The sequence below is a fragment of the Pagrus major genome, chromosome 13 (assembly GCF_040436345.1).
Source record: "Pagrus major chromosome 13, Pma_NU_1.0".
NCBI classification, from domain to species: domain Eukaryota; kingdom Metazoa; phylum Chordata; class Actinopteri; order Spariformes; family Sparidae; genus Pagrus; species Pagrus major.
The window spans coordinates 14,855,345-14,881,759 of NC_133227.1; the positions used below are offsets into that span (position 1 = coordinate 14,855,345).

A 26,415-nucleotide genomic window follows, 5' to 3' on the forward strand; every position below is an offset into this window, starting at 1 on the left:
ATGAAAATCCTGCCCACAGGCCACACAGGGACAGAGTGGAATGTAAAGATACTTCACTTTTCTTCACTTCACTTCATCCACACACACTCCCATGGTAAACTGAAACAGTGAAGCACCAACAAGTGAAAAGCCCTCTACGAGATATTGTAAATACATTACTGTATGGTCGATATTTCAAAATAAAATTAAGTCTCACTCTCAATTCAAGCATGTATGACGGTGATTTTAATTTGGGACAATAACATCAAAGTGGGGAGTTTTTCTTTACTAGAAATGTCACAAGCCTCAGTCAAACATTGCTGCATACAAAGGGAATGTAATGGAAAAACTATTCCTCAGTCTAAAATATGTTTTATTTTTTTCTCCACCACCATCTGGTGACCCCTGGAGTTTTTCTTGCAACCCCCTTAGGTGAGTGGAAAACCAATGAGCTAGATACATTCCAAACGTAGTCCTGGCAAAATACAAAACTTGACTTCAATCAATACAAAGATTTATTCAAAACTATGAAACACATCTGTACTGTAATGTGAACAAAATAAAATGCAATTTATTACAAAACATAAACATAAAACTAAGCTATGCAGCTCTTAAGCTTTACAATACACATTCTGTTGAATGCTTACTAAAATTCATTAAAAGTTATTAAAAGGTAAAACCTCAAGTTAATTCAAGTAACTGTGAAAAAAAGGATTTTTAAAAATAACTCTTCTATTTTTTCTATCTGCCCTTCAGAATGTTTTCTCTAATCCAGACTTTGTGTGACATTAAGATGAGGACAGGGTGTACAAAGAAAAAATACAATCGTATAATATAAAACAATTCCCAGAATGTCAAAGAAATCACCAAAATAAACAGCAAGAAAATGATTTGGAATGTGTTGACAATTATTTAAATAACATTTGTTGCATATGCTGCATATATACACTTGATAAGTAAAAAGGTTTGTACAAAATCACTATGCTGCGCTTTATTTGGTCAACACGTTCTCAAACACAGCAGCTTGGTCAGTGGCATTAAGCTTCAAACAGTGGCGCTCTACCTCCCCTAGTGTCAGCTTGCATGTCAATGGCTTCGCAGGTGAGTTAGCAATAATACATCATATGCAAGGTCCAGTGAGACTTTCAAAATAAAGCCTCAAATGGTCACAGCTTGATTAGGTTTAGTTGCAAAAAATACTTGGTTAGGTTTAGGAAAAGTCTAACCTTGAGTTAAAATAACACATTCAGTCTCGTAACTTAACGTAAGCAGTCCGGATATGTAACATAAGGGGCGTAGCTTGGACGTGTTTACGTCACTTTCTTCATGTAAGTCGTTTACATACTTTAAAACAAATCCCTCTTGACTCTTGGTCACAAGTGGAACATGAACCTTGGTCGCTGGAGTGAGGGTCCAATGTATTATAGGTTCCTACAGCGTCAAACTTAGAAGCATGAGGCCATTGACCAGGCTGCTGTATTTGAAGTGTTAGGAGTGAAAATGGGCTTCAGCCCTAATAAAATCCTGCAACAAAAATATGAAAACTGGAAACAAACAAAAACTGTGACGAAAACTCCAGCACTTTATTTCTTCTTCCTACTGTAATGACTGCTTTCTCACTGTCTCACATCCAGTCTTTGTGTCTTTCTTGCCTTTTCAAAACACACTGGGTGAGAACATCCAGAGGGAGGTATCTCATTATACTATTCTTTAATGAGAGGAAAGGATATGGAGAGGGAGAATGAACTTTAGAAACTCATTGAAAGTCATTTGAAGGATCCAAAATAGTAGCCAGACTGCCCTGAGGTAAACTGGGAAAACTATTACAAACCACAGATGTGCATCTACTAGCAGAGGTGTCTTAAACATCAAGGAGTTGGCTTCAATCACATTTCAAACTGAGATATTTATCTAGTCTTGACAGAGACATATAAACCTTGAATTATTCAGACCTGAAAATTATTAGTTGCAGTCTCAAAAAAGTAAATCAATAACTGTTGCAGTATCCTGTTTGTGCTCTGTTCTTGTTTTGCAGTCCTGGCATTGCTGTGAGGTGTTTCTGAAGTTGTCCAAAAAATTAGTTACATTGTATCTTGGACTCTTCTGGCAGAGTCTTTCTAAATGTCAAAGGGTCTGGTATTTCTGCCAAGATAGTGTGGTCTGTACTTAGCCTCCATTTCCTCCACCCAGGCCATGTTCCAGTCCCATGCGGGAACAGGATCCAGCTCCCCGAATGAGTCACCTTCTGCACGAAATGACGGATACAGGGCGCTGAGGGGGGAAGCTGGCGGGGAGAAGTCTAAACACAGAAGAAGACGACATGTTGGCATGCATTTCAATATCGAGTGGAGCGATTATGTTAAAACAGGAACCTTTTTGCCTTCAGAGAAGGTAACAGAATATGTAAACATTTCAAGACCTCTGAGGAGCACCTTTCATGCTGATTCTCTGTGGAAAAAGCTAATTTAGAGGCTTCTTTGAAGCAGCTGTCTGTCACTGAAAATAAAACCAAAACAAACATTGCCCATTCACATCAGCCACGTTCTGAATTCTAACGGCACTGGTACATTTCAAAGACCTCAGAAAGTGTTGCTGACCAGTAAGTAAGAGTTCTTTTTTCAGGCTGAAGGGTTCAAGCTATAGAGGCTCTGCCAATTAATGTGAGAGTGTGAAAGTGCAAATTACACTGTGTCCCAGTCTGAAACAGGTCTGGTCCTGCTGCTCCACAGATAATTAGTCCACAATGTTTTTATCCTGAAAACCACTTAACCTTCAGAGATAGGTGAATCACATCTTATGTCACGATATATCTAAAGCTGAATATTAACTGTTCCCCTGCTGAAAAGGCAACTATTCAAAATGAATATCAAGAGCCAGTTTTTTGTTTTTTTTACATGTCCTGAGAAAACGGCTACAAGGTCCACCCATGGCAATAGGCTCGTTCAAGATGAACTGCACCTTGGCTGGAAAGTGGACTAGATCAGGTGGCAGCAGCAGGGGGCAGAGTCAAGTCTTCAGTCCGTACAGGAGGTCAGAAACACTCACATCCTGTTGGATCTGAATCTGATTGAAAATATTATCAGACACTTTTATCAGTTTGTATGCGATCTGTTATTTCTGTTCAGGAATCAACCTCCATTTTACATAAATTCTCACATAAATCAGCTTCATATCAGTTTGCTGCTGTTTATAAATCATCTGAGCAGACCTGTCCCTCTCAGACTACATTAATAAATGGAATACATTAAAAGCCAAACACAAAGGCAAGATATACACTGTCAGATATTTTTACCTTCTGGGCTTCACATCTGAATCTTCACGTACCACCTACCACAAGTTTTTGTGTTGTAAAATACTTTTACAGGCGGAATTAAATTAGTCCAATGTTATTATGACAAAAATTATTTATTGTGGGCTGTTTATATTTTTGAATGTGGGCTATTTAGTCTACATACCGGCCACACAGCATGTCTTTTGTTAACAGAATAGCCTAAACCTTCAAAATCAGACAAATGGGATCAAAATCTCTTGAATTCAGCAAGAATAAAAAGTTTCTATAAAACGTCAACATCTAAACCAATCAGGTTAGATCAGGCGACAGCCAGGCGTTTGCAAGACAAATCTAACTGGCCTGCATTGTGCGGCAATCGCCGCTGATCGATTCTGCACAGGCCTGGCTGATCTCAAATAAGCCTAATGTCTCCTTAACAAGTAGTCACATGGATAAATAACCTATTTCCTGATTGGATGATTCTCCAACTGAAGTAGATGGAGACTTGTTTTAAAAAAAAAAAGTCTCCATACAGCTCGCCTGGCGTAATCCAAGTAAATTTGAGTTGGTTTGAACAATATGTAACCCGATTAAGAACACACATGACATTTTCCAAGCATGTTTCTCTTGGACAGTCTTTTTATATGTTGGCGCTACTGAAAGATGCTACAACGGTAAGATAGTAGATCAAAAGCTGAAAATGCAATGTTCAGTCTAACAATCTGGGGCCTTGTTGCTGCAACTTCAGCAGAGTTCACGCTTCCAGGTAGCAGTTAAACACTAAGGTATGCAGAGAACACATTTTTCTTGTTGATCTTGTTGAGTGGCACTCCCATGGGGGTGCACACTAACACTTTTAGCTTAGCAGCTACAGTGAAGATTTTGGCATAAAAAAGGGTGTAAATAATGTATTTAAATATCAATTTGGAACCTTGGGGGCTAATCCGGAGATTTGGATTATGCCGGACGAGCTCTCCTTCAGTTATTTAGGAGAATGCTGCAACACTGTTTGGCTGCAAAGCACCTGAAATGTTTTGTGGACTATGAAACTTCACCCGACTTTCCATCAGCATCGGGGTGAAAAAGTAATGACTGAATCTTCATTTTAGGGTGAACTGTTCCTTCAAAGATGAAAAGTGACCACAGCTCTCGGTCAGCAAATCACTTTGAAATCATATTATTAAACTTTAATATAAGCTATATGAGACTGCATTATCAGCTGCAGAGCAAACACTTAGTGTTTTGTTCACGTCGCACTGCTGTATGTGTGAAAAATGGCCGAGGTAGAGAACAGCCAAAAGTGAGAGTTTGGCAAATGGATTAAAAGTGAATGGTGCCTGCAGAGGGAGAGCAGAGTGACTGATGAGAGAACTCAGGAGGGAGGGATGACTCATCTGCGGGTTCAATTTGCTGAAATGTCCTAAGTAATTGCCTGGTGCCACCTTAGATATTCAACTTAATATCTTTGTCTCTCACACCAACAGACACATGAAAAACCACTGATGTACACTGATGGAAAACCTACTCAGACATGTATGTGTACATACTCTTACTGTATGTGAGCATGCAAGAGATGAGTACAATCCTCCAAAAAGCCTTCATTCTTTCTTAGAATCTTCAACATCAGAAACATAAGAACACTCAGTTTCCTGGTTCTGTTTGACAGAGTTCCTGTAAGTCATTAGTCTGCCTATAGGGGTGCATGTTATCATCATTCACAGACGGAGGGCACCATCTAGTGGAGAAGTATAATAAACACAACAGGAAAGGGTGATTTAGCCACTAGCCATTCTGTTTTTGCCGTTTTATTTCCCAAGATGATAATGATGACGTGTTCAGTGGTAGCCTAAAGGTTAGAGAAGGTGGGTTGGGTAAAGTGAAAGGCAGCGTTTGCCCCTCGAGAGAGCAGTGAACTCTCCTTGAATACATAAAGGTAAAAAACAAACAAAAAAACCCTCAAAAAAACTCATCTCATTTCCCTGGTTTTCCTTTCTAAGATGAACCTGTTGTATTTTTCAGTGAGCATCAGTCAGTAGTAAACAAGGTTCCCCCTCTGCTTACCTGACAAGGAGGCTGCACTCATGGTCTCCGCTGCCACTGCCAGCAAGCGGGCAAAGTTGGTGCTGTCATTAGTGTAGCAACTGTCCACCGAGCTGATGAGGCTGGTACGTGCGCTGGCCATGTTGCCGTCCATCACTGAGCTCCAGGTGTTCCACAGTGAGCTGTCCCATTCGCTATAGCAAGAAGAAGGTGTGCTCTGGAGGCGGGCACGTCGCAAGCCAATTGGTGGGGCCTCAGGCTCATCAGTGTCGGAGTCATCCTCCAGCTGAGTGGAGCGGACTGGCCCGCAGATGTAGCCCAAGTTGGGGGAGAAGGGGTTGGGCAGGGAGGGATGCTGCACAGGCAGGGCACTGCTGACAGACAGGGGTGGTGTGGTCAGGTAACTACATATGTTATAAACTAAATCAAGTGAATAAACTCATCAAGAAGGCAGAGTCTGTTGTTGGCTCTAAGCTCTATGCCAATGCTCGATGCTGGCAAAATTGCTGGCAATCATGGACAATGCCTCTCACCCCCTCCACAAAACTCTGGACAAGCTTCGCTTCAGCAACAGACTCATTCAACCCCGCTGCCTAAAGGAACCGCACAGGAAATCGTTCCTTTCTGGTGCCATCAGACTTTATAACGCTCACTCCATAACACACAAATAATGTGCTTTAAATTATTACTGTAAACACTGCACCTTATCCTCTCGCACCTCATGTTCCTCTTACCTTTTCTCCTCTACCTCAGTATTTTATTTTATTGTATTTTACTTTACTACCTCTTATGTCATTTTATTTTGTAGCTACTTAAGCATTTTATTGTATAGAGTATTTTATTGTTTTTTATATTTTATATAGTATTTTATTGTTTCTACATTTGTCCTTGTATTTGAATGTAGTCGTTGCTATGATAACCTAATTTCCCTTCGAAGATTTAAAAAATAAGTTAAAAACTATGAATAGAAGGTGTTTCTTGCTTGTAATAAGTTAAAAAACAAACAAACAAAAAAAATGCCAATGGAACAAGTGAGAATCCTCTAAAAACAAGTCCCATTTATCTCACTGGAAAGTAACCATTTACGTAACATGATTGTGTCTTACATGAAGTGTAATCAGAAGAAATCATGTCTGCCCAATAGTGACTGATGCTTTTTCTAAAACATAAGATTTTTTCTATGAAGATGTGCTAGGATCTTAGCCTGACAATTAGGACCAAGTGAGTAAAAGCTGCACTGAGCACCAGTCTCCTCTGTGTCTTTACCTGCATCTCTCAGGTTTAGGACTGAGCTCCAGATACTGGGTGGCTTCCTCTGCTGTCAGGGTGCCACCCTGTTCATCATCCGTTGACATGTAATAAGACGTAGCAGACATGTGGCTGTAGGATGGACAGTTCTTGTTGTTGTTGTTGGTGGTGGGTCCTGGTTGGCCACAGCAGCCTGATGCAGCACACACTGACTGGAGAGAGCCCACGTCCACTGTCAGCTTTGTAGAACGACTGGAGCTGAGGAAAATACAACAGACTGATATGTGAGACTCTGTCTTCTTCTTTTGGCCCACTTCCTCTTAAATCATTATCATAATAAACATCAGTGGATGCTAACACATAGGCATGGATCAACATTTTGGAAATATATTTGGTTGCTTTCTTCACTAAGTGAAATTGTCTGATAGATATACATATGTGATGTGGCAAGGCCTGCAGCACATCACAGACTACAGGACCACCACCAGCACCATCAGCTCCACAGACAGCCTGCTGGATGACCTCAATACCTTTTACACCAACTTTGAGACCTCCAGCCACACCACAAAGAGGAGGCACACCCTCCCCTCCACCAACCGTCTCATCAGGCCAGGTACACAAAGTCCTGAGGAAGATCAACCCCTGCAAGGCAGCTGGACCAGACAATATCCCTGCCTGAATGATTACAGACCAGTAGCACTCACTCCAATCATCATGAAGTGTTTTGAGAGAGTGGTGCTGACCCACATTCAGAGAAGCATACCGGACCCCCTGGACCCCCTGCAGTATGCTTACCGGCCCAACAGTTCCACCTCAGACGCTGTCGCTGCTGTTCTCCACTATTCCCTCTCCCACCTGGAAAATAAAGACTCCTACATCAGGACTACAGCTCCACCTTCAATATGGTCATCCCCCACAAACTCACCCACAAACTGTCTACACTTGGTCTGCACCCCATACTCTGTGACTGGCTCCTAGACTTTTTGACTGGCAGGCCCCAGTCTGTCAGGATTTGGAATAGGACTTCATCCAGCATAATTACAAATATTGGCACTCCACAGGGATGTGTCCTCAGCCGCATCCTCTACACCCTGTTCACCTACGACTGTGTCGCCTCCCACAAGGGCAACATCTTCCTAAAGTTCGCAGACAACACCGCAGTGATAGGATGCATCACTGGCGGGGACGAAGCGGCCTACAGGAGGGAGGTGGCCAGTCTGGTGTCATGGTGCGAGGACAACAGCCTCACCCTCAACACGGACAAGACGAAGGAGATAATAGTGGACATGAGGAAGAAGAGGAGACCTCATCGGCCACTGTACATCCGTGAGCTTGAAGTAGAGAGGGTGAGCAGCTTTAAATACCTGGGCGTCCACATCAGTGAGGACTTCACTTGGTCATTCAACACCACACAGCTGGTAAAGAGGGCCCAACAGCGGCTGTATTTTCTGAGGAGGCTGAGGAAGTTTGGCATGTCGCCTGAGATCCTCAGCAACTTCTACAGCTGCATTGTTGAGAGCATCTTGACCAGCTGTATCACCATGTGGTACGGCAGCACTACTGCTATGGACCGCAAACGCCTGCAGAGAAGATCACCAGGACTCCACTGCCCTCTCTGCAGAGCATCTACCACCGCAGAGTCCACAGGAGAGCCGCCTCCATCCTCAAGGACCCCACCCACCCCCAGCACGGACTGTTCACACTTCTACCCTCAGGCCGGAGGTACAGAAGTGTTAAATCCAAGGCCACCAGACTAAAGAACTCTTTCTGTCCCACTGCCATCAGACTCCTAAACAGCGGATAGGAGTTACAATCACTCTGCCTCATATAACTGTCCCAACTGTTTACATTTGTTTACACTTTCAATTGCACATGCATAATTGCACGGCTCATATTTACACTGTTTTATTATTATTATTATTATTGTTGTTGCTTTTTTAAATGTATTTTTCACATGCTGCCTTTTAAAAGTGCTTTATTTTGTATATTTCTGTTGTATATATTTATATTTCTTTTTACATTGTTGACACTCTGTGGACAGCAAAGGAGGAATTTCATTGTACAGGGAAACATGTTTCCTTACTGTGCATATGACATTAAACACTTTGAATCTGAATCTGAATCTTGAATCTTGAATCTAGAAGGTTCAAAGTTTTTACAGCAACAGTTCCAGAACAGTTATAAAACATCTTATAGAAGATTTTGGTGACCAATATCTTCACTACAGCTCACGGGTACATCAGTCCCAACAAAACCCTTAGTACTCCTTTCATTTAACAAAATCTAAATGATTAGATACAGTTATTAAATTATAATTTTGTTACTGGTAGACCCCAGCAATATGAACGTCAGGTTTCACCAGTGACTAACATTATTATATTCCTTTCCTTTCTTCCTCCTCTGTGCCTCCAGTTTCTTCTTCTCCCAGTTGGTACTGAGAAACAACAGGCTTCAGGTCTTCTATCTGCAGTCTATATATGAAGTTCTACATTTTCCTGTCCTTGAGAAGCAGAAACTAGCTTGGTTTCCTGTGTTTTAACTCACAGATACTGTACATGTCTGCAAAAACAAGATCCTTATCATTTTTGTTTCCAGGTGTGGCCATTTCCTTGGCCTCTCATCAGGACAAAAACATACTCAGAGGAAGGAAGTTTAGATCATCTCGTACCAATAAGGCATTAAGAAGACTTCAACACGAGAGGATGTACTGCAAGCAGACCTGATTTTTGAAACATGGCACTCAGCTTGATTTTGATTGCTTGATTACCTATCTGTACGGAGCCATTTTTTTTTCATCTCTAGAGAAACAGGTTGCTTTAAACATGTATATCATACATTGGAGCCAAACTCAGCTGAACTAAAACAGATATACGGTAAAACATTGCATAAAATGAGGTGTGATTGTCTGTGACCATACAGTGCATGAAACCGTGCACACCTCAAAGTCCAATGTGTCGTCTCCACAGAAGTGAATGGATATGGCTGTTCAGCACTGATCTTCTCCACCCTTTACCACCCAGTCTGAGCAGAGTGTGTCTCTTACCCTTCATCTGAGGTGAGGCTGTGTGTGTCCGCAGTGTCCTGTATGGGTAGTGGTGGTGGGGGGGGCAGCATGTCCACTAGGTGTAATGATGCAGAGTAATGCAGCAGGCGAGGACAGCCAGCAACTTTACTACAGTCTTTTTGTCCACCTGGACAAAAACACAGGACATGTCAAAATAAAATAATGTATATCACTAATTACTAATACCAAATTATTACCATTGTCATCTCAAACTTGTGTTATAGTTTGTGGTCCTGCTCAACTATAAGCAGTGATTTATTATTACAAGATTTTTACAGATATTACAGTCCTGTTTCTAAAAGTGTAAATGAGTGTGTCTCTCCCACTCACTCTCATTGGTGACATATGAACTGGTGTGTGGACGATAATGGCTGCATAGATTTTGTCTTACTGTGCCGGCCTGATGGTATGTGACTGAGTCTCTGTTTGTAGATGCTGGATGGACAAGCCTGGGTCCCGGTTGGCACTATGGGGACACTGTTCACTGCATGCAACTCTAGGGACAAAGGAATGAGTTAAACTAGGACACATTACTCAATATTATATGATGATATACTGGAAAATATTCTAACCAAAACTGTATTACTGTCACATTCATATAATTTGACTACATTCTGAAGTGGTGTGTCAGAAGTTAAAATGCAGATACAAACAAAGACAGAGGACTGTGACAATAAACTGCAGTAGTGGTATTAACATCACATTCCCAACTGTCCACCACTATTCACCTTGCTTGCTGTGGCTCTTCTCCCATGACTCCCTCAGCACACCCATCTTGGGCTGGGGGCGTATGGCCTGTTTCCACGGTAGCGCCTCCTGACTACCAAAGGCCGGGGTCTTTGCAATAGGCTGAGTGAATATCTGGATGGTCTCAGTTCCTTGTTGATAGGGCAGACCATGAGGCATTTTAGGACAACGCTTGGGACTGCTGAAGGTCTTGAGGCCATTGCCCATCAGGTCCACGTAAAAAGTGCCATAGACGCCACAGCTGTCGGTCACAATGGGGACAGCTGAGTCCAGGCAGCTGGGGTCCTTCTTGGATGAAACTGGGAGGCCTAATGAGACGCAGACGGATATGTAAAGACATTCCAAAGCACATGGTACCTCATTATGGTAATGAAGTTTACTGTCCTTATCTACAAGTCTTCATCAGAATTTATGGAATTCGGTAGGAAGGTAATCTGTCACTGGTACAGTTTATTTTATCCTAGCCAAGGAAAAAAACAAAACAAAACACTGTCACCTTTTAGTTCTGGTATGGTCTGGTTTCGACTTAATATGGACAGACCAAGAGCATGAAGTCATATGGACTGACAGGTAAATCATTGATTAGACAGTTTTGATTATATTTATGTTGTCAATTGAAAACAATACAACAAAAATATAATCAATGTTTAACCTGATCAACTTCATTATTTTTGATAAATACCTGCTTATTCTAAATTTGATTTTTAAATTTGACTGTCAGTTTCAGACAAGTTGGGACAGGGGCAACAAAAGACTAGGAAAGTAGTGGAACGCTCCAAAAACACCTGTTTGGGACTTTCCACAGGTAAACAGGTTCATTGGTGACAGGTGGTAGTATCATGACTGGGTGTGAAAGGGGCATCCCTGAAAGGTGTTCACAAGAAAGGACGGGGTGAGGTTCACCACTTTGTCAAACACATGATAGTTTAAAGGACATTACTACAAGGACTCAGGAACACTTCGTAAAGCTGTTGTCCGTTTGTTTGCAAATGATTGCATTGTTTTTTCTTTTTTTTTACATTTTACACAGATTAACAGTGTTCACACCAGGCCAAACGAACTAAATGGGTAAACAGATCAGATTTGATTTTACCCAGCCAAACAGATTACATGTGAAAGGAGCCTCTGATTAGTGTCTCACCATATTAACAAATGATCCATTTTATCTGCAGTTGGATAGACTAGTATTCACATCCAGTTTATCATGTGTTTCAGGGCATTAGACCACATTTTTACACTCCTCATCTGTGTCAATGTGTGATACTCACTGGTGCTCCTGATCCCAGAATGTTTCTGACCTTGGGCCCATAAGTCCTGATACTTCTGGTTGAAGGCAGGTCTCCAGCCTCCAGAAATCCAAGGAGAGTCTGGCGCTGCCATCCTGTAGAGGAAGCAGCACATGTCACTTAAAGAAAAAGAATGTCTTAGTATTGTTATGAGTTGATCCATTCAAGATAAATACTTCTACTACACTTCATATGGGTGTAAGTAAATCTCAGTTGGCATGAGAAGTATCAGATTTTACTTAAAATAAAAATATTGAAATACTTAGAATAAAATTAGATTGGGCAGTTTGGATATATTCTTATGACTTCAGTGACATGACATCTAACATGACATCATATTTGTAAACACCAAGCTCTGCCAATTTTCTCCACTTTACCTGTGTTTTATGATAAGATCTTCACTGGTTAGTCTGTGCAAACCTAAGAAAAAAATAAACAAAATTATATCAAACAGCTCTTTTTTCATTTTGTACATAGCTTTATCACAGACTTGAAGTGCTGCAGGTGCAACTGAGATTCAGCTTTAACCCACTGAAACTTAACACCTTTATATATGGTATAGATAAACACTGAACCTGTGTGGAGACACACCTTTAGCCCTGCCATGTCCTGGTATCAAGCGGCCTGTCCTGCTGTGGCGCCTGAAGAGGAACACAGCTGCAACCATCAAAACACACCACAGGAGGGCGCCAATGCTACCGATCAACACTGGGTCTTGAAGCAGAGCCAGGACCTGAGACAGATCCCGTCTTTGGCTCTCTGACTCAGGGGAAATGCCCCTTTGTGGGTCTGAAAAGCAAATACAAAGCAGATGAAATCAGATATTAATCCTCAAAAATGACCCGGCTGAGTTTTTATTTTCTATATTCTCATTTTAATTTTTTTAATGTAAACTATTTTGTTTCACTACCATTTTAATGCACAACATGGGTCAAGATTACCCATATTCATTTCTTTGTAAACTCATACAGTGTCTAGCTTGCTTTTGAGTGCCACAAATCACTTTTATTTTTCCTTTCTTACTTTATGTTTCAACATAGGTTTGGTACGTCTATGTAACTTTTGCACACATGGGATAAAAAACATTTCACATTCACTATGGAATTTCATAGGAACATCTGATATTTGGAAATGTTTGCTCAGGAACATATTAACTGTGGAAAATGATTCACCTGCCGCACATTTTCCAACTCAACATGGCAACTTTTGTCTTATTAACAGCTTTGACAGAATGGCTGGTATTTTCACCTTTTGATTGTATGTGTGTGTACCAACTACCACAGAAGCAGTTTTGAGTATTTTGTCAGGTGTTTACATGTCTGTCTTTTTATCTGTGGACAGATTTTGTCAGCGCAATAACATTACAAACATGCAAGATGTCAGGAAACTTTGTAGGTGCGTAGGCAAGATCAAATTGAAGGTCGAGGTTGAAGATGGATGTGGTCTGAGCATGGGTGCCAGAAGTAGAGGGATAGGAATTAGGGAAGGGACCAGTGGCCCTCAGCCTTTAGCCCCCGGCCTACACAGTTGTCACAAAATTTTAAAGGTGTGTCGTTGGAATTTTAAAAAATAAAGGCCAAAGGTGTTGTTCCACCCATGAGTACTCAGCAGTCATGTAATAATTTATAAATGACTACTAATGGCTATGGGTCGGATCATCAACATGATGACTGGCGCCATGGCTGGTGTGATCCCATCACGAGATGGTCTCTAGGCTGCAGGGGAGGAATAAAGCAGCGAAATCCAAGAGCAAGGTCGAGACAACGGAGGCTTACGAAGAAGAGGAGTTATAAGCCGTGTCTTCCCTCTCTCATCATGGGCAACATGAGATCGCTGGCTAATAAGATGGAGGAGATAACGCCGCTAGCCAGGAGTCAGAGGGAGTACCGGGAGTGTAGTTTAATGTGTTCTGTATCTGTAACTGTTTAAAGAGACATGGCTGCACCAGGACATTCCCAACGACAACGTTTCCATCGAGGGCTATGAGACTGTTCGGGCCGACAGGGACTGCACCAGGAGCGGTAAGCGTAAAGGAGGGGGGCTTGCCATTTTAGTTAACAACAGGTGGTGCAGTTCTGCTCATATTACCGTCAACGAGCAAATCTGTTGCCCGGACATTGAACTGTTTGCCGTTGGACTCCAACCATATTATCTGCCTCGGGAGTTTTCACATGTTGTTGTGGTGACTGTTTACATTCCTCCCTCTGACAACCCAACGTCGGCGTGTGACGTCACCCACTCCGCCATAGCCCGGTTACAGACTCAACACCCGAGTGCATTCATTGCTATCTTGGATGACTTCAACCACGTCACCATGGATACAGCACTGCCCAACTTCACACAGTATGTGAGCTGTCCTACCAGAGAGGAGAGGACCCTGGACTTGCTGTATGCTAACAGAATCAGAAATACTTTAAAGGAAGGATGATCCTTTAAAGTGAAGGATGCATTATTCTAGTAGAATGTACATTTCTTGTATTTTTGTTCTGTTTTTGTTGTTCTTGCTTATATATAGTTTGTTGTATTATTATTATTATTATTATTATTATTATTCTTATAATTAGTTATTTATTTATTTTTCTGCATATTTCTGGACTTTGAATAGGAGCAGCTGCAATGCAAGCAATTTCCCCTCGGGGATCAATAAAGTATTTCTGATTCTGATTTCTGATTCCGATAGTTATACAATTGACATCCATTACTAGTAAGGGGGAGAAATATGTCCAATAGCCTTAATATTAGCAAGCTAGCTGTTGACGTATTCTATCTAGTTAACATTGCCCTTTTGCTCACTGATGACAAATCCATGGGGGTCACTCAGCCTTCCCACTCCAGCTCCATTGACAGCTGCTATGGTGATCCAGTATTGTTTCCCTGGTTTGAGAGTAGAGATAACAAGGTTGTGCTGGCCACTATCCACTGTCCAGTTCTGGGACTGCTGCTCCTCAGACTCCAAACACCACACCTGGAAAAACAATTTGCATCCTTAAAACATCTAGGATCATTGATCTTTCTTTTGTTAAATACATATCTATCAAAGTACTGCAGCTCTCTGTAGTCACTGTGTTAAACGATAAGTTCACCCAAAAATAAATAATTCAGTCATGATCTACTCACCCCTATACTGATAGAAAGTCAAAGACAAAACATTTCTGGAACTTGATGGTAAAACAGCATTCTTTTAAACAACTTAAGTAGATGGGGATTGTTTTAAAACATAAAAAAATTAATTTGAAGACGTTCTTTAGACCATTGACACGTGGTCAAGCTCGAGCACCCACATCAGACAGGATGTGCACTATCACTTTTAGCTTAGCTGCTACAGTGGAGATTTTGGCTTATAAAACAGTGTAAATACCATGTTGTCAAATCAATTTGGGGTCGTTATTTTTTTTGTTATGTTAGAAAAAAACAAGTCCCCAGCTGCTTCAGTTGTTTAGGAGAATGCTGCAATGCTGTTTTGCCATCAAGTTCCAGAAATGTTTTGTAGACTACAAAAAACATCGGCATGGGGGTGAGTAGATAACGATTACATTTTCATTTTTGTGTGAATTTATCCCTTAAATATGAAAACTGACCACAGCTCTGGGCCAGGAAATGATACTACATTGGTGTGTCATAAGTGTTATCCAATGAATACCTGGTAACCCTGTATGATACCATTGTGGGTGTCATGAGGAGGAGGCTCCCAGCTCAAATGGATGGTGTTATTCTGCTCATGGCTCACTGTTATGGAGACAGTCATCGGAGAGGCACTGGGCACTGCATAATGAGGGTTGAGTGCACTATTATCATCTAAACATGGCTGTGTATTCAACTTCAGTAAATCACATATAAGTTTTAAAAAGCAAAAAAGGACACAACTAACTTTCATCAAAACATTCCTCACCTGTCTCAGGGACTCTGAGGTGCCGGGTGTTGCTCTCCCTCCCATACAAGTTGCTGCCATAGGGACGGACTTTGAACTCATACTTGTAGCCTTTCTTTAAGGGGCCCACCTGAGTCTGAAAGCTGGGCAGTGTCACCTTTCTTGCTGCCCAGTCGGAGCTGGCAGGCAGCAGAGAGCGATACAGAACCTCAAAGCCATCTAGGTAATGAGGCTGGACTGGAAGGGACTGGAGCTGGTAAGAGAGAAAACACAACTTGGATCACACGCCTGAAATATTGACACTTTCTCCGAAACGCTCAATTAGCTCGCTCATACCTTCCACTGTAGTTGGGACATGTTGGACCCCGGGGCCACGATGGTGACATTTTCCAGAGTAACTCGCAGCGCTGACAGCTCTTTGTGGAGGTCTTTCTGTTTAGTGCTGGCAGCCTCTGGAAACACAAGGAGTTCTTTTTATTTATGTTTTACATTTATTTGAAAAGATTCCAAAATATATTTACATCAAACTTATCTTTCTTTTTACCAGAAAAGGAAAAAAGCGTGAAATAAATGTGTGTTTTTTCTCAAGGTGTTTCATTCTATGTACATGTAACCAGTGGAGCGAGTGTGTGTTGTGTGCGTTGTGTACTGTTCACAAACCATTAGCAGTTGTGCAATGTGCTTTGCCATTGTACATATGTGCAACTGTTGTAATGCTTGTACAAATACCTGATGAAGGCCTTGTAGATTAAACATCATAAATAAATATACCAGCAGACAGTGTGCAGTTTTTAACTTTCATGCAGGTAATGTGGAACATGTAACATTCAATCACACTTACTAAAACTAAATTAGCGTATAAAAATCCTAAAAAAGCTCTTACCCCCAAAATGAAAACTCTCAATAAACCAGTAACAGTGATTTGGGCATCTTGTATGGGTGTCCAAATTACACTGGACAAAGTGCTCTTCTGGACAATGTGCATATCTATTAGATGAGCCAACATTACCCTGAATCCAGCCATATGAATGTCTGGTTTTACTCTTACTATAACTCCTATTAACCACAAACATTTCAGTTTGTTTGTGTCTGCTTTCTTGAATTCATCCATATTTGAATAAAATGATTTGAATGATCTCTCAGAGAGCCAAGATCCTTCTTTTTTAATCCCAATAGCAAAGAGTTTTTTACTAACAGACATCATAATAAACTACCTTTGAAGTCCAATCAGACTACTCAAATTGGCCGCAGGGAAACCTGTCACAGCTACATTTGGTCAAAAATCCAAAAATGCATTTGCTCAGCACTTTACACTTATACTCTCACTGAGTCAGCCGGCCCAAAACAAAACTGTCAACTGAAAAACAGTCCACGATGAAAGACATTTTGGAGACCCCTGCTTTTTCAGACATCCTCTTACCTTCCACAACTAGCTGTGCGCTGGCAGTGACCACACCTATATCATTGGCAGCAGTGCAGATGTACTTCCCAGCATCCTGGGCTGTCACATAATGGATCTGGAGAGTCTGGTCTGGGTTTACAAGATACCTTTACACATATATAGAGCAGTTAGTTATTTAAATGTACTTGCTCTGAGGAAATGTGCTAGCAGCTAAAAAGCTAAAGTGAAACCTTTAATGGCTGTATAGGAATATGAATAATAATAAAGTATATGTTCAACCTATTGTTTGAGCAGTTACTTAGCACAGCTCCCAGCTAAAAGTTATATCTGTGCAGACTTACTGTCAAACCTGAAGTTAAATCTTTATTTTCCATTTGAATTTCTTACAGCTGCAGTGTGAAACTAATATTTTCTGTCGTCTGCATGTTACGGTACTCTAAATGCAAATATAAATTTCATGGAGTCTGTATTTCTGTGTCTTGCCATAATAAAGTACCTGCCATTCGGGAGAGACCCCTGCTCCCTGCCCCAGACCAAAGCAGGTGGGGGGTCACCTTCAGCTTGGCAGTAGAACTGGGCAGACTCCCCCATTCTCACAGACACATTTTCTGGCTTCAGCACCAACACGGGTTTGGCTGCAGCAGAAGAGAAGAGAACTCAGTACTGTATACTGTGGGTTGGTTTGTAAAGGGGGATCCTCTTTTTGTGAAGATAAAAAAACAAGTCTAAAATAAAAAAAATTATTCAACACATAGAGCTGAACTGATATTGTTAAATGCACTGTATGTCATTTCTGCCACTATAGGTCTCTCAATCAAAACAAAAGACATAAGTAGCATGGGATCTGTTGCTGTCTTCATTGTTTAACAACCACCATTGGTGATGAAAACCTAAATGTGACTCAGGCAGAAATGTTTAAACTTTACAGTTAGTGTCATTCACTGACTTCCTTCCTCACCCTCTGAATTATAGCAACAGACGACCAAATGAAACGCACCTTGAGTACACTTGTGGGTTTCTTTGGTTTGAACATTGTTGGAAACATTTGGGATAAAGATGTACACAACTCAACAAAATATATCACAAAGGTCTAGTTGTTTCTAGACGTTTTAATGCAGTAATATTACACATTATATCTTTAAAGCAGTGATAAGCAGTCATGGGAATGTTTTCTCACCTAGCACAGAGAGCCGAGCCGCCCTGCTCTCTCTCGCTCCCACGATGTTGCTGGCCTCACACACATAGGCACCAGAGTATTTCTTCTCTGCAGGAGCAATGATAAGCTTCCCAATCAGCTCCTACAGCACAAGCACAGTGCAGACAGCAGGGAAGAGACAGGATGCACAGTTCGGTGAGCACTTTATCAGAAATATACACTTCAAATGTGATGTGTGTATGGCTTCAATCGCTTTGTGTAAGATAAGTAGGTACTATACATGATCCTCTGCTGTTCAATATGAACTTGTGTCTACCTTATCTATTTGAAAAAAAGGTTTCTATTCTGACACTTGCAATATAATACGATAGAGTTTATCCATCTATTTGGGGTTACATAAATATATGCTTTTTCATCATACTAAAAAGAATCAAACTGCAACATAAAGTAATGCTTTGATAGAGACAAGAGCTTATGTTCTTTACTTTACTTATGTCTGTGTTTGCCTTCTTCTAATTTCTGATTGGACGTCATGTCTTATTCACTTTTGAATTCATCATAACATCACCACACACCAACTTCTTCATTCAGATATGCCAGGACATCATGACAAAAAGAGACACAATGCTTGAGTGACATTTGGCACCTGGTGCACAAAGGGAGCCGTGAGTTGAAAAGTTATAACATGAAGGAAGAAGGGTGTTTTCTCTGCATCACTGATGGGTTTTTAAAGCAGGTTTTGCTCCTTTGATTCTTGTTGTGGTTGTTATTCCCCTCCTTCAACCCACACAGCACAGGTGACGAAAAACAAAAACATTTATAGACTGATCAGTAATGACAAGAATCGTTTCATCAATTTAACACTGGCTCATTAGGGGTGACAATCACAGAGAAGCTCATGATACGATACGATACGATATGATGTACGAAACAACTGCTCACGATAACGATAATATCATGATACAGTGGTTCTTGCAAGGCATCATCTAATGATACATCACTGATACATCACACTCTGTCTAACTCAAGAATACAAAATAACCCTTAACAAGCAAGGTGCAGGAATTGTCTTTATTCACTGCATCGTAGCATCAGTTTCACAAAATTTGACATAAACAATGTATAAAAAGAGCACAGTGACTGCAATCTGTCCATGGTCATGTGTATTTTCACCTCCTGCTGCTACCGTTACATTATTCAGTTCATAGTTTTGAATTAGTAAGGTTAAAATCTTCTGTAAAAGTGACATGATATTTTTCAGACATGAGACCGATTTGTAAAACTATCATCACAGTCATGCAGAGACCAAGTGCTTACAGTATAGTGGTGATCAGCGTTGTCGATGGGCCGGCCATCCCTTTTCCAGATGACATTAGGTTCAGGGTGTCCCACTGGGGGGCCACAGTTTAAGACAGCCACTTCCCCCTCTGCCACCTCCACATCACTGGGCTGCACAGTGAACTCCTCCTCCAGCACTACAACAACAGAGTCAGGGTTACCCTCAGTTAGTCAACACAAAATTCATGGCCATGAAAACTCTACTCTGAACTGTCAGGAGATTTTGAGCAAACATTTCAAATTAGGTGTCTACCCCTCAGCTGGAAAAAAAGTGGAAAAAAACATAATAACAATCATATTAACACATATTCAGCAACAGACCACCCTTATGTCTTGTCTCATGGACATGTGGTACATTAATGGATTCAAGCGATGCTCTGTGTGGGGTCCTATGGATCCCAGGCTCTCTTCAAAAACTCTATAAACATACTCAAAACTATATAATCACCTTGATACTTTGTGATTTTACCTCACACCGTCAGAACTTCTTCAAAATATAAATAGTTTCAGACTACAGAAAATGACTCATAACTTGTGTTAATGCTCTGTGGCTGTAAAACATAGTTATATACAATGGATGTTCATATGCTCTAAATGTGTGATTTGTGCTGTGTGCACAATCTTAAATCCAACTAAGTCTATTAGAATTTCTGTTATTAGAATTTTATGAGACTTTTTCAGAAGAAGTCTAACAGAAGTGAAACCTCAGTGGCACTAATTGATCCAAAACATAGATAACATCATTATGTAGAAAAACATATTAAACATTTCTTTGTCTGAAAATGACTTTTTGACACACATAAACCATGCATAAACAACATAATATAACTAACTAATAAAAACTAGTAAATACTAACTACTAAATTTCCTTATTTGGTGCAATAACTACTGTATACTCTATGGTCATTTATTTACCTCATGTCCCCTTCATCCATTGTGCAAGCCCAGTTTGTGACAAAGGACTATTAGGTTTGATAAGTTCATAAAAAAGGGGGAAAAAAATGGCTGCTATTAGTTTTATTTTTAGTAGGGTTTGTGAGACCCCAAACAAGGAGGAAGTGAAGCCAATGATGGCAAAACACAAGGGTTAAGTTAGTGTTAAACTTAAGAACTGTTTAGAGCATTTTATGGTCAAGGTTGATATTTGCTGCCATCACTCAAATCCCATAAACATCACCTAAAAACACAGACATCTGAAAAAACCCTGCGCTGCCCTGTCTGGCCAAGTCCTTTAAGGTCAAATCAATAACAGTTTATCACAAAACTAAAGCTGGCACTTTGTACTAAAGTTTCTGACAACACACCACCAGTAAACACACATGCAAGAGGGCACAAGGCCGATGGCTGACTGAGTGACTTTACACTTTACTGGCTCCAAAGGCAGGCAGTAAACCAGCTTTTAAAGCCCCATTCACAATCATTAAAGTGACAATATCTGAGTGAATAGGTTTTCTCTACAGATGAAAACAGGTAGTAACAAGCACTTAAGAGTACAATCATTCTGAGGTGGAATTTAAAAATATGACCCTATAAATTAGTGTAGGGTAATATTTCTTTTTCCATCTTTTAATTTGTGTTCAGCACCAGAAAATCGTTTCTGCTGTTACTGTCTCTTTCTGAGCCATAATCAAAAAGACAAAAACTTTCCTACGTTGCCTTTTTGTCCACTGCAGCTTTAAGTGTCCTGTAGAGACCCCAAGACAAGCAGCTGCTGCATGTCGACTGCCCCACTGGGATCCAGATAAGTAAACAGTGAGGGTCCGAGGTCAATTAGCACCACTGATCGACCCCATCCTGTCCAGCAAACATTGACATTGGAGCTCTGTACCCTTTCTGCCTCTGTCACCACATACATCTTCATCAGCCCTCTACATGCGCAAGTGTGTGTGTGTGTGTGTGTGTGTGTGTGTGTGTGTGTGAGATGGGGAGGGGGGGGGTTATGCCTTCATCTCCCCTACACTCTCCTCTAAAAGGGTTTAGGGATTCAATTTTCCAGTGTGTGTGTGTGTCTGTGTGTGTGTGTGTGTGTGTGTGTGTGTGTGTGTGTGTGTGTGTGTTAGAGGAAATAGCTACAGGTGATCTGGTCTGCAAAAACAAAGATTATATTTGTCTCCATTTAAGAAAAGTTATTAGAATTAAGGATGATAAAACATTGATTAACTTGTTTCTTTTGGTAAGTAGGGACCTTCTTCAATATTGATGATTAACTGAGATTAAATATGATGTCTGTTTCCTGTTTTATTTTTCGTTATATGATGAAAGGACTACCTGCATGCTACAATCTATTAGGATCCCCCAGTCTTACCTGCAATATACAGGGATGCATTACGGCTGGTGGCCGTGCCAGCACTGTTCCTGGCCACGCAGGCATAGACACCCTCGTGTGACTGACCTCGCCTTCCTCCTCCTACACTCAGGAAGAAGAGGCTCCCCTCTAGCAAAACCAGTGGCTCCAAATGTCCACCTGCATCATTCAATGAAGCCACGGGCTGGCCGTTCCGCAGCCACTCAATGGTTACTTTCGGGCTGCCATCTGCCCGACAGGAGAGTGTGGCGGGATTCCCAGCTTTCACCACAACATCAGAGGGGTGGAGGACGATGCGAGGTGGCATGTCTTCTCCACGAACTCTGTAACCTGAGGAGAAGACAGATTTGTAGAAAATGTAAAGAGTATATCTGTGTATATCTAGTAGCAGAGCAGTGACAGAGTGTGTGTTGTATACAACACACACTCTGTGAACTGTTCATTTAATGTGGTTAAACAGTTTAACCACATTAAATGAACAGTTCACCCAAAAAATGGAAATTCAGTCATTTTCTACTCCCCCGGATGGAAAGTTGAGTGAAGTTTCATAGTCCACAAAAGATTTCTGGAGCTGCACAGCAAAACACTGTTGCAGCATTCTCCTAAACAACTGAAGGTACATGGGGACAAGGTGCATGCTCAGACTTGAAGATTGCTCCCTAAAAAGGGTGTAAATAACACTTTCAAGAGAATTTGTGATCTTAGGGCGTCTGGAGACTTGAATTACACCAGACAGAGCTGTATGGAGTTTGTAGACTACAAACTGAATTTTCATTTTTGGGTAAAAGTATGTTAGGTATTGGAACAGTGCTTAAAACTGAATCTGTGGCCAGCCATGACTGTGACTTACAGAAGAATTTTATGATGACAATAATGAAACTGTATCAAATGTCGATCGGCCATGTGTGCCTGATACCCAATACGCTCAATAAGATCAGAATCTGCACTGATATCAATTGTATGAATTTGATCTCACACATCTGAAGATAAAAGCGTACAATACAAGTATTATTTTTCTCTGTACTGAGAAGCCACACCCAAACAGCAGCGCTTAGCACTATGCATCACCACCTCTGAGTTCATTTAACTGGCAAAAGAACACCCACAACAAACAAGGTTAAGCCTTGCTACCAACAAACAATGTCTATTTGCATCCAGCAGCAATGGAATGCCATTGTTTGAACTTCCCATGGAGCTGGATGACCACACTGAAGGAAATGGGGAGACTGTGATCGGCTTCCTGACAGGAGAGGAAGCTCGAGGGTCTCAGGAACATCAACCCTAACAAAGGAAAGACTCCAACTCCCCCATCAACAGCATATCCGCAACAGAACAAAAGACATTGTGGAATTTTACCATGGACTTGTTTTGACTGATTTGCAAACAAAAAGGAAAATTTAAAAATGAAGTTGCAATAATTTCATGTCAGAAAGGCCATAGGCTTTAAAGGGTTTGAGAAGAACATTCACAGAGGCTGTGTCCCGTCTCATACACCCACAAATGTTTTTTTTTTTTTATAAAATCTGAAACTACTTGTTGCAAGCTGCTTGATTAATTCAGAACCAATCACTGCCAAATCCTTACAAAGTAAAAGGGGGTACCAAAAAGTTTGAAAAAGATGAAAAAACACCAAAGCCTGCAAACATCAAGAATCATCTAAGAAATGTTGTTTGTTTTTTTTAATCTGGCCAAATATTTTTGGCTGCCTCAAATGGGCAGGGACACTCAACAAAGGGGTTGTACTCCTTCAGCTGTTCATTCATTCACTATACCTTTAAATTACAGCTAACAATAGCCTGTTTAACCTCATTGTCACTGAGTAAAGAATAAAAAGTGGATGCAGCCAAAACATCAATGCATCACGGTCAAAGTGTTCATAGGGCTCTGTGCATTCCTGAAAGCTGTTTTCTCAGGAGGAAGGTTGCGATGAGGATGCTTCAATGTGTCTGAAAAAGTATTCAGAACGTGTGGGAAAGCAAGGCAGCCTCCAGCCAAACAACACGCCATCACACTCAACCCCCGTGCCCCACATGTTGGCACGGAGACCTCGACAGCTCGTGTTGTGTGTCAAGCTGAGATGACTGGTCCTTTAGTTGATTGATCAATTAGTGGGTCAACAGAAAAGTCAGTGGCAGCAAATTAAATAATTATTTATTTATTTAAGCAGAGCACAACATTTCACTGGTTGCAGATTCTCATACCTGAATATCTGCAGGGGTTTAGTCTTTTAAAGTGAATATCTTTGAATATCTGACATTATTCACCAAAAAATGACAACAATTAAATGACAATAATGAGTAAAAGCAATCAATAATAAAAAATAACTGGTAGTTTCAGCCCTTTTAATGGATGTATGTTGGCTCATTTGCTAGGGATTTCTCAGAGTTTGCCAAATACAATGTGACTTTGTACTGTTTGCAATCACAAGAGAAACCTCTGCTCTCTGTTTTAGTTCTTAGATACATGAGGTTAAGTGTAGTCTGTTTCCTACCTGTTACTATTCAACACAAACAATGAGCAGTGTGGGATCACCCCTGATGCTTTCAACTGGTGACAGTCAGGTTTAACACTGACGCACATGATAAGGAGGTGCTGAGCACAGAGAGTCATCAGCAGTAACAGACTTAACGTGTAATATTTACTAAGCAACAGACTTTAAAGCCCATTTATAAATGGTAAAAATACTATCACCGCCATTTTAAGACACGTAATTGATCAATAGTAGGTTTCTATCAGTTGCATGCTGTATTTACAGGTTGTAGCAGTGTTTCAGTGTAACACGTGAATGATTCCGACACTCAAACGTACTCACCTGACAGAAGGACTCCTAACACTGGTAACAACATGCTCATGGAGACACCTGCGGTCATCATCAGTGTTCAGCCAGGTTAACGGTCATACACAGAGCTAACAGTTACTTTCCGACCCAGCTACCGGTAATGAAAACGACTTTGTATTAAGCTAGCCACGATACTAACTTTAACGCTTAATCTAACTCAATGTCCAACTAATTTATCCTTTCTTTTGTTTTCAGTGACAACGACATCTGAACTTAAGTGCCAAATGTACTTAAAAACTCCGTCCTGTGATGAAAATCAACGCCAACTTCATCCGTCTCCAGTACCCGCACCAACGTCAAGGTAGCGCGGCCAGAAGCTTCCCGTCAGCCGGTTTTTCAAAATAAAACCCCCGTTGACAAAAGTATATATTAAAAAGGCACAGTTTACAAAATAAGTCAAGTAATTTTAATTTGATTCTAATGTTCCATGTGATTTTTTCACACTACACCCCCAACAGTTGTATTAGTTGTTGTTTTTTATGTCCTGCGAATACTTCTCTCGATTTTAATTTGAAGATAGTACCTCCAGCTTCCGGCAATGTTCTAGCTTGCTGTACCAAAATCGAAATGACGCTCAACAAGTATACAGCGTGCCTTCATTCAAATTATAACAGCGTGATGAATCTGACAGGTGACAATGAAACATCTATCTATCTATCTATCTATCTATCTATCTATCTATCTATCTATCTATCTATCTATCTGTCTTTCTGTCTGTCTGTCTGTCTGTCTTTAATATCAATAAAACTTATTGATATTATTGTTATCAGCAATCAATAATTAGAAATGATATATAATTAAGGTGTAAATGTTTTTATTATATATTTTCTGGTGGCCTTGGTAATCTCCTCCACTTCCTCAACAGATGCACCGTCCAAGTGACTGAATTAGCAGAACTTCCTACTCTGAAAAACCACAGGAGAATCTGATTGTAGCTCATAATATTGTGTTTTCCAGGGTTATCTAGTGAAATAAAAAGCTGTAGAGGACATATTCATATTTGCTGTCTTAACATAAGCCACACTTCCATCTTTGCGGTTTCTGAGTTTGTTTTTGACAGTTTGTGGCAGCAGCTCAGTGCTAGGAGGCAGGAAGGTTGATTCTCCCATGGTCCTAAACAATAGCAGGAAATTATGTATCTGTAGAGTATTTCATCTCTAAGTTAGCAGTTTGTATTGAGGGGTGGTCACTGTCGAGTGCTTTCGTATATTTTACATTAGCTGAATGAAAGGATGGTTTTCACTTAGGTTATCACAAAAAACTTGAAATCACTGAATTAAAAGTAGATAAAAACAATGTAGATAAAAAATATGTTTTTTTCTACAAGTTAAAGTGAATTTACTTTAACTTGTAGATAAAAACATTGATTTTGTGTCCCGCATGTTTTAAGTATGTTGGGTGTTCACACTGTTAGAGCAAAAAGAAGTCGGAATCAAGTTAGATTGTGCTGTTGATCAACACGATTGTCCCACAATGTAATGTGGAAGGAAGTGAGGTGCCACTTAGAGCTACAAGAAGACAAAATAAATAGCACATTGGTACAAGTTTGGGGTATTTAATTGACTCTTTCCATTAAATGCTACTTTATACTTCTACTCCACAACAATTCACAGGCAAATATTGTACTTTTTACACTAGTTTTTTTGACAACTTTATTCATTATAGTTACTTTTCAGATTTAGTTTAAAAACACAAAATATTATTAACAAATAATTTATGATGTAATATTAAAGATTAAGATAAAACTTTTTTGATCCCTCAGGGGGAAATTTTACAAGTCACCCAGCAGATAAACTGTAGTAGTCAAGGCACCTTTACAAGCTTCAACATTTAAATGATGAACACATTGATGCATGAATAATTATAATGGTA

At 40.5% G+C, this 26,415-nt stretch overlaps 1 protein-coding gene across 2 annotated transcripts; it reads right to left on the reverse strand.

The window, feature by feature from the left end:
- Positions 1 to 202: 202 nt before the first annotated feature.
- On the reverse strand, positions 203 to 24,818 carry robo4 (roundabout, axon guidance receptor, homolog 4 (Drosophila)). Of its 2 annotated transcripts, none has more exons than XM_073478778.1 (19): positions 24,517 to 24,818; positions 21,705 to 22,034; positions 19,379 to 19,536; positions 18,083 to 18,203; positions 17,402 to 17,540; positions 16,924 to 17,051; positions 15,840 to 15,955; positions 15,525 to 15,756; positions 15,276 to 15,397; positions 14,429 to 14,600; positions 12,227 to 12,424; positions 12,013 to 12,055; positions 11,618 to 11,730; positions 10,331 to 10,657; positions 9,994 to 10,098; positions 9,582 to 9,729; positions 6,557 to 6,796; positions 5,312 to 5,664; positions 203 to 2,278 (listed from the first exon to the last, which is right to left on the reverse strand). In XM_073478778.1, the coding sequence occupies exons 1-19, from the start codon at positions 24,575 to 24,577 to the stop codon at positions 2,097 to 2,099; spliced, it is 3,288 nt and encodes a 1,095-aa protein (XP_073334879.1). In that variant the 5' UTR covers positions 24,578 to 24,818; the 3' UTR covers positions 203 to 2,096. The 2 variants fall into 2 exon arrangements, with proteins under 2 accessions (XP_073334879.1, XP_073334880.1); XM_073478779.1 differs by having other exon boundaries at positions 5,312 to 5,661; positions 24,517 to 24,816.
- Between the last annotated feature and the right edge of the window lie 1,597 nt (positions 24,819 to 26,415).

Bases quoted from the DNA above. Each gene is read 5' to 3' on its own strand.
- robo4 (XM_073478778.1), bottom strand. From the start codon at position 24,577: ATGATGACCGCAGGTGTCTCCATGAGCATGTTGTTACCAGTGTTAGGA. The intron at 14,601-15,275 runs GTATTCATTGGA...TTGTTTTTCCAG, and splicing joins GTATCATACAGGGTTACCAG to GTGTGGTGTTTGGAGTCTGA. The intron at 12,425-14,428 runs GTGAGCAAAAGG...TTTGCTTTTCAG, and splicing joins CCCCCATGGATTTGTCATCA to ACCCACAAAGGGGCATTTCC.